This window comes from Corvus brachyrhynchos, unplaced genomic scaffold (genome assembly GCF_000691975.1).
Source record: "Corvus brachyrhynchos isolate BGI_N302 unplaced genomic scaffold, ASM69197v1 scaffold11, whole genome shotgun sequence".
In the NCBI taxonomy this organism is placed as follows: Eukaryota; Metazoa; Chordata; class Aves; order Passeriformes; family Corvidae; genus Corvus; species Corvus brachyrhynchos.
Window position 1 is genome coordinate 3397123 of NW_008236965.1, and position 8921 is coordinate 3406043.

The following is an 8921-nucleotide window of genomic DNA, read 5'->3' on the forward strand; positions in this document are numbered from 1 at the left end:
TGTCTTTTTACATTGTCAGTGGGAGAAGGGAGGAAGGTGGGGGGAGGAGGAGAGTTCTGAAGGTGGTATAATTTTTTTTTTTCCTTTCCTCTTTAAGGTCTGTTAATAAACTTCTTTATATTCTTTTAAGTTTGGTGCCTGCTTTGCATTGCTCCTAATTCTTATCTCACAGAAGATAAACAGTAATGAGTATTTTGGACCAAACCACTACACTAAATTGGTGTTTCCTCCCGGTTACAAACCAAACCCACGACAATAGGCTAAGAGAACACTGGGAACAGAACATACCAAAAGTGCTGCTAAGTATATCTTACTTAAGAGTGAGATCAGATTTCTTCAGGTTTGATAAAGAATTCAAGGACACAGCAACAAAGGTGAGGGAAAGTATTCTAAAGTCACGTAAGGCAGAGAACAGTCCATTTGGTCACATAAAGACATTTACTTCTGTTAGCAGATGCCCTTCTGATAAGTCCAGCCAGCAATCACACCATGGGTTGGAAAGACATGGATAGCAAGGAGAACCGAAAAAAGAATGGGTTTGATGTGGCAACAAGCAGAGAACTTTTCAGTATCAAAATTGCCAGTGCGCTTGAAAGTCATGTTTTTTCTTAAAGCTTAAGACCAACCTTTGATTTAAGGGAACTGGGAGAAAATAAATCTGTTGGACAACTGAGTGAAGAACACAACAGACAAACCCTGGACACTACCCAGATCAGAAAGTCAGAGGTATCCAAGTCAATCACAGAATCATAGAATGATCTGGGTAGGAAGGGACCTTAAACATCATCTTGTTCCAATCTCCCTGTCACAGGCAGGAACATATTCCACTAGACCAGGTTGGTCAAAGCCCCATCTAGCCTTGCCTTGAACACTACCAGGGACAGGGCATCCACCATTTCTATGGGCAATGTGTTTCAGTGCCTCACTATATTTATTGAAGAATTTCTTCATTGTATCTAATCTCTTTCTAGAAGAAAGCCTGTATGATGAGTCACTGATTATAAGAGATACAACTGCAAAGTTCTTTGAAACATTCTATGTGTTTGTCTAGCAGTATTTAGTATCAAGCTGTGACAGTAAAAATATAGTTGAACCACAAAAAAAGCCCCAAAGATACAGTATTTTTCCCTTATATCTATTCTACACAAAAAATTAATCAACTAAATGCAATATTTTATTAAAATACTCATTTAGCCTTATTTTAAAAATTACACTGGTTAACCAAGCAGACACCACAGCCTTCTGCAGCTTGACACAGGAGCTTGCCTGAGTGCAGGTGCAGGACCTTGTACTTGGTCTTATTGAACCTCATGAGGGTTCTTTTCAAGCTTGCTCAGGTCCCTCTGGATGGCTTCCCATCCTTCAGGTGTGCCAACAGCACCACTCAGCTTGGCATTGTCTGCAAACTTGTAGGAGGTGTACTTGATCCTGCTGTGGGGAGGCTGTGTCCCAGCCCGTGGGTGGAGCTGCCCTATGGGATGTGCTCCCCTACCTGGGAGGGCAGCTTCCCAGGAGCACCCTGAGTTCCATCCCCACACAGCCGCACCCTGGCTGCCCGCTCATTCCAGGGCCATGAGGTCACACAGGCCCAGGGGACTCCAGCAGCTGTCCATAAGCACCCTGAGTGCCAGCCCCACACAGCCCTGCTCCCTGAATACCATCCCCACACAGCTGTGCCCTGACTGCAGGGTCCATGAGGTCACAGAGCCCCATGGCACTGCACTGGCCATAAGAACCAACTGCTCAGCCCCCATCCCTGACTGTGTGGTGGAAAGGGGATCATGGCGCTTGTCCACCATCTTTTCCTCTCCCTCCTCATCCTCCTGATGGTCCTGCATCCTGGGGCTGCCAACTATGCTCCACAGAAATCACAGGAAGCAGGTAAGCTGCCAGCACTGGTGCAGCCTTTCATGGGCTAGTGGGGTCTTCTCACCAAGAAGATGGTTTTTCCTCCAGTGCTTTACTGAGGGTTTCCTCTCTGTGAGCGCTCTCCTGCCAACAGAGTCCCAAGTCCATCTCTCCTCCAGGGGTGTTGCACATTGTGTTTAAAGAGTGCTGAGCTGCCAGCTCAGAGGTCCCTGGGTCCTCCTCTGCAGCTCTGGCAATCCACTGACATCTGGCTCCCACGTTGCTACCTGACCCCCCATCCAGTGCTTCTGTACACAAAAGCAGAAGATCCCAACATGCAACGGAAACATTTCTCTGTGCTTGCTCCTAGCTGAGTCTCTAGCTGATTCTGTGGCAGCTTGGCAGAAAGATGGTTTGGAGCCCTTGGGCGAGCCCGGAGCAGGTAAGTTCTCAATGTTCCTTCCTTTGAAAGAATAATTATCACCAATGTGTCAATAGCTTAGTAATGAGCAATTTTCTTTAAGATGGCTTGCTGAAATCTTCAGTCGTCAAACACATGCGTAATCGCACAGGTAAGTTAGTTGGAGGAAGATATATTTACCTTTTAATCTTCCTTCCATAAGAAATGCAAGTTGCTCATTCCAAGGCGGATGCCAGCCACTGGCATGGCCAGGTAATTGCTGTCCTGTGGTCAGCACAAGACGGCTGTGTGGCAGCAGGCTCTTTCCCCAGAGCCTACTCTTGCATGTCACATCAGCAACTGAGCTGAAAGTGTGTTGGGTTCAAGATATCTGGATCCCATTACAGAGACAATGAGAAACAGGACTCTTGCACAAACATAGCTCCCTCTGTAGCTTCATCCCAGAGCTTGCCCTGAGTACCCAGATGACCAAAGCACAAAGGTAGCCCCGAGCAGGATCCCTCTCATGAGCTGAGGTCCAGATCAGTGTTCTGACTTGCATATTGGGCAGGGAAGCTAGAGGGAACCTCCCCATCCTCCTGCGTCCTCCATGCCTGAGCCATGCAGAGGCTTTACCCGTGTCTGCTTTTTGGCAGTGCTGCCAAAGTCCGGAGAAAAACAGAATGAGAAAGCTGCTGAATCTCCTCAAGCAGACTCAAAGCAGTCAGGTACTGAGCAGTCCTGCTGGGATCCCTTATGGGGAGACACATCCTGAAACGTGCAAGTGGCTGCAAGGGGTGCTCATGCTGGAGAAAGGGCAGACAGGGAAAGCAAGCTTTAAGTGTCTCCTGTGAGGGCCTGACTCCATCCCGTTGGGGTGTGGGAGCTGGCCCAGAGAGGGAGAGTTGCAGGTGGAACCGCCTAATGAGTTTTTGTCAAAGCAGTGACTGGCCAAGCAGCAGTGCTCCCCACTGTGCTCTCCTCCTGACCATTTGAGCTCTGTTCAAGGGACAGCCTGTCCCCGGGGGGTGGGAGTGTGCCTCCAGGACCAGCACTGGGGAGAAAACAAGAGAACATTCTGGTGATATCAAATGTGCTGCAAGTTCACCAGTGGTTAACTGGCAGACGACAGGCTAACATTTGGAATTGCTCTCACAGAAAAGGCTGGAGAAATGACCAAACAAGTTCCTAATGCCCGTGAGCACATCGAAAGTATTTTCTGTCATGGAGCAGGCTGTATGATAGGCATAGTGATAGTCCTGGTTGCCGTGCCAGCTGGGATACTGATGTGCTCTCTCGCAATCTGCTGGTGGTGTGAGAGAAAACGGTGAGTCACAGATCCCCCCCATAGCTCCTGCTTCCTTCAAAGGCAGCTCACAGCCACAAAGCATTTCTAGTCAGGCTGCTGTGCAGCAGCTAGTGGTTGGTCGAAAAACTCCTCTGAGGCTTCTGCAGCTGTCAGCAGCTTTAACTGGCCTCTTAATTTCTGGGTCTTCTCTTGGGGAGCCTACTTGGACTGGAGCCAGTGTTTGCTCAAACTGAGCCTGCCTGGACAAGAACAGCTTGCATGAGTGTCAGGCAGAAGCAAAACAAAGTCAGGACGAAAAAGAGTGAGGGGTGATATTGCTCTAGAAAGCAAGAGATGCATTGGCACCTACTGCAGACCAGCGAACCTGCCTGGAGGAATATCCCTGCTTGGTGGTGCCCTGGCCAAGGTGTGCAGCGGTGAGCCCTGCCAGCTCTGGGCCCTGCTGTGCAGGAGAGTCCCTGTGTCTCACCTGCAGCTTAGCCACCTCCTCTCTCCACAGGCGTCTCGCTGGAGAGCACCCCGGCCGGATCGCAGCCTCAGCCAGCCAGCCCAGTTCACCTGAACCTGGTCTGCCACTGTAGTAGCCCTGAGAAACTCACACATCTGATCCCTGAGCTGTCCTTCCCCTGCCCCTCCTCGGCTGCCCTTCAGCAGCTGTGGAAACTGCCCAGCCCCAGCCACAACAGAAACAGCCACCTCCACCCCCAAACCTGCTGGCCCAGCCCTCCAGACAAAGCTGAAGGGGGCCTGCCAGGGTAGGGGTTGGGCTGACAGAAACATGACCAACAGCTTCAGGGATCAGCTCTTTTTGTCTGAATAAAAGGGAGAGTTTTCACACAAGTATTTGCACAGTATCAGAATATCCAGAGCTGGAAGGGACTCACAAGGATCACGAAATCGAACTCCTGGCCCTACAAAGAACATCCCCAAGAGTCACACCATGTGCCTGAGAGCATTGTCCAAAAGCTACTTGAACTCTGTTAAGCTTGGTGCCATGACCACTTCCCTGGGGGCCCTGTTCCACTGCCTGACCACCTTCTGGGTGAAGAACCTTTTCCTGATACCTGACCTAAACCTCCCCTGGCACAGTTTCAGCCCATTTCCTGGGGTCCTGTCACTGGTCACCAGAGAGAAGAGATCAGTGTCTGCCCCTCCACTTCCCCTTGTGAGGTTGTAGACCATGATGAGGTTTCCTCCAGGCTGAGGAAGCCAAGTGACCTCAGGTGCTCCTCAAATGGTTTCCTGTCTAGACTCTTCACCATCTTCGTAGCCCTCCTTTGGATGGTCTCTAATGGCTTTTACATCTCTATTATATTGTGGCAGCCAAAACTGCGCCCAGCACTTGAGGTGAGGCCGCCCCAGTGCAGACCAGAGCAGGACAATCCCCTCCCTGGCCTGGCTGACGATGCTGTCCCTGATGTCCCCAGGACAAAGCTGACCCTCCTGGCTGCCAGGGCACTGCTGGCTCATGTTCAGCTTGCTGCTTACCAAGACACTCAGATGTCTTTCTGTGGGGCTGCTCTCCAGCCTCACATTATCCAGTTTGTCTGTACACACAGGTCAAGTGATATCCGAAGCAAACTTGACAAGTTGAAGGCTGGTATCAGAACATCTGATCAAAACTCCTGTTTATGAGCCAAAATAGCAAAATGGCTGAGGCACCCAGTGTATTCAAAGGTTTCAAAAGACATACACTGCAAAATACTGTAGTTTCAAAGCTTGACTGCCTCTTGACAAACACCTTAATGGCCACTACCAAGTCACCATCCTGAGCCTGGAGTTACACCTACATTGAGAATGGATCACTGATCTTCCCATTTTGTTACAATAAACTGTTGTCACTGACAGCCACTAGACATGGATCTAAACTCCAAACCTTACTGCTGAAGCAAGCTTCAAACACAAAGAAACTTCAGGAAGTTGCTGGACTGAGCTCTAGAGACTGTAACATGAGGCAATACATTTACTGGTTGTAAGGACCAAACCTAATGGCAGTACGTGAATTTGTCCTCTGAAGAATAACAAAAGAATTACAGAAATTATGGTCCCCAGGCTTGTCTTCAAAAAGACACTGCTGGGAAGAGGTGAAGAGCAATGAGCGTGGGTGAGAGAAAACAGTCATTGTTTTCCCACTCTAATTAAACAATTCTTTGACCTGGAAATAACATTTCTTTTGTTGGCTAATGCTAGATGGTGTTGGCAAATATTGAGAAGAATTCACAACAGATACAATTTTAATTAGAAGTGACTTGAAGACTAGGTTGACCAAAGACCTATTCCAAACTTCTTTGTGGGGGAAGGGGCATGTATGCTGTGGAAGAGACAGACAGCATGGCATGAGTAATTTCTGTGTGGTCTCCAGAAGAACTGTATGTGTAACCCTTTAAACATGGGTTAAAGGCAAAGAAGGACCATCCTCAGCAGTAACGAACAAGCATGGAAATGCTGAGAGAACAGGCTGTACCAGAAAGGCCTTCATCATGGGTTATGGCTGTTGTTGCTCATAAACATCCCCAAAGCCAGGAAGTGGCTTCTTTTTTTCAGAAGACTCGGATACAACAGAAGTAGGAAACTGGTCCATCTTGAGGAAATTATCTTCTAGGTAAATTCTGTCTTCTTTTCATGAAGGAAATCTTACAGGTTTTGGTCCATGATGGACAAGAGTAACACTCAGGGATATGTTTCCTCAAGTAGTGTGAATTCCCAACACAAATCTTAAGTCATCAGACTCTTCCCAACCAACAAGGGCTGGAGAAGGAAGCAAAAATGTTGCAGTATTAGAAATGACAAGAGGGAATAAAACCCCTCATACATAATAAAGAAGAAACACTGCAAATTTGCATGGCAGTACTGACAGGGCCCTCCATTTCAACCTTACATATCAACTGTCCAACACAGGAAGAGCCTCTAGAGCATAACTGGGCTGCAATAAGAAAAGTTTAAAAGACTTAATACCATGTGTATTAAACCGACAGTATGAATTTATATTGGATAACATTAGATACTTTTTACAGAAAGAATGCTAATTAAAAGCATTTATCAATGTGTCTGTCCCAAACAACATGCACTCCTAATCATTTTTCTGTTTTAGTTTTGGCCAAATCTCTGTCACTGTAAGTTCATTTAGGATTATAATTCTTTACAGTTTTGCTATTTTTTAAATACTGGAAACAAGTGCTATATATAGCCTCCATATCAACAAAAAATATTTTTGCTAGTATACTTTAATTTGAGACAACGTAAAGATTTAACAGAAATAAATTGTAGAGGCTATTTCTTCTAAGTAGCTAACACATTTAAAAAAAAAAATGTTATCTGGAAGTTATCTTCAAACGAAAATACGAAATAATTACTGTTTCTCCATAAATCAGGACTAACATGACAACAATACAAGCCTAAGCAGAAAATAATACATGCATAATCTTAGAATGTTATTCAAACATTACTTTAGTGACATTTCTAGAGAAAATAAAGTCATAGTACTAGTACTACAATTCCCGTATCGTGTTGAGTGTTAAATGTAGCACTACTCTAAAAAGTAATGCTTCCTGCAGGCAGAAAGATCACACTAAAGAATAAGGCATTTCATTTCACTACAAAACATATTCCTATTTCAAAGCTCACACAGTAGCAAAAGAAATTATATTTTATTTTAACTAAAAAACCAGTTACCACATTCTGATCAGTCACATTTAAAAAAAAAAAAGCACACCAAACCAGTTGGCCCCAGTCAGTATTGTACAGTGCAAAGCTAAGTCTGAAATATTTAGTTGTTCCATTGGAATCCATGAAACTCTACGATTGTACAGTGACTGCCTGCTACCCAAGCCATGGTCCTATCATTTTAGGTCTGGCGTTTTTCCAAAGGGAACATAGAGCACAGATTGCATTTGCGGTGAAGTCAGTAATAAAATCAAGCTTTTAGCTTTCAAATTAATACATTCTATGTAGAATTCCAAGGGTAAATCACCTCACAATTATATTCCTACATGTATGCAAACAGTATTTTCACTAAGTAACTTCTTCAAGAAGAACTACCACTTTAAAGGTAACAACATTCTTTTTCAACTTCTGGAAGACCGGCAGGTTCAATTCTTTTGCAGAATTACTGTTCAGGAGCAAACACCAACGAAAACACCATTGCTCCAATGTATTAGCAAATGTTGTATGTTATTTAATTTAGAGCAGTCAAATGAAAAAATAAATAAGGAAAAAACTGTTGTGAAAACACTTGTGGCTCAGTAGTCACGGCAATCTGTCGCAGGTACTTGGTTATTAGGTATGATTTAAGCAGTCATTCTAAAATTCCAGGCAAAGTGTTGGAGCAAGGTGCCCTACAGATTTTACAATAGCATTTTGAGACATTTATGTGTTAGGAAAATGCAGGTACCTGGTTCCTATTACTAACCTGAATAAGATCTATTCTAGAAATAGCCCTTTCATACTTTTCTGAAAAAACAACCATCTCATACCACACATGGTTTCTATTACCTTCGTAACTCATTGCACTGTGCACATTTCATTTTAGGCCTGAGTAGTCCATGTCTCTCCACTGGCTGTAACAATAAATGCATTCTGCTTTAAACAAATCAACTAAGAAGCACTCCAAGACCTTGTTTAAGCAGCCAGGCAAAGAAAACCATATTAGAGATTGTTTTTGCTAAACTTTCAATAAATAATACCAACCTGTATACTGAAGATGCATGGGGTGTCCTACATATAGCATGTCAATATGGGGTGGATGCTTTACCCTGATTAGCCTTGTTTGGTTCTCCAAAGAAGGAGTTACACAAAAGCTTGGAACAAAGTCCTTATGGCAGTCCACGTTGGTTCGACAAACCTTGCTGGCTTCAATAATTTTTCGTGCTGGCAGACAGGCATACTGCAAAGGGCATTTAAAAAGATTATGAAAGGTAAAGGTATTTTCCAACAGATCAAAATAAAAGGAACTATATATGCCTTTTTAAAGCAAAGACATGTCTCACTGATATAAGCCAATGAAGTGCTGAAATCTGATTTTTTCCTAGTTTTTTGTTGTCAAATCCTGAAGAATCTCTACCTGATACATATTCAATCAGTCATTCCATATTTTGTGCAATGTGGAAGGGAGGGTGCATACATATACCAAAATAAAAGCAAACCAGAATTTCTAGAAAGATACACACATGCACAACAAAAAATCATGGCATCTAAACATAGTTCAGTGATTTCTAAAGGACAGAGCCTGTATCAACATCCTAGTGACTTACCTGTTCAAGCTGAAATTTTAGCAAAGAAACCAACAAATCTACCAGGTGAGTGATAGCTAAGAAACCATTCTCAACTAAGATGAACACAGGATGTTCAATGCACTGCTGTGCTCCA

The 8921-nt window shown here is 44.5% G+C and overlaps 1 protein-coding gene and 1 long non-coding RNA gene across 4 annotated transcripts in view; one reads left to right on the forward strand and one right to left on the reverse strand.

Moving 5' to 3' along the window:
* The window catches only part of LOC108445252, a 21887-nt gene extending 17277 nt beyond the window's left edge, over positions 1–4610 (forward strand). The window contains exons 2-4 of the long non-coding RNA XR_001860052.1: positions 837–1881; positions 2219–2290; positions 3407–4610. This is a non-coding gene — a long non-coding RNA (uncharacterized LOC108445252). The remainder of the gene's footprint in view (positions 1–836; positions 1882–2218; positions 2291–3406) is intronic.
* Positions 1–8921, reverse strand: part of MBTPS2 (membrane bound transcription factor peptidase, site 2) — a 40744-nt gene that overhangs the window by 9482 nt on the left and 22341 nt on the right. For all 3 annotated transcript variants that reach the window (XR_001860051.1, XM_017728428.1, XM_017728427.1), the window contains one exon: positions 8244–8439. Coding sequence is in view for 2 of the 3 variants with exons in the window: in XM_017728428.1 (XP_017583917.1) it covers positions 8244–8439 (196 nt within the window). In the remaining variant the exon portion in view is untranslated. The remainder of the gene's footprint in view (positions 1–8243; positions 8440–8921) is intronic.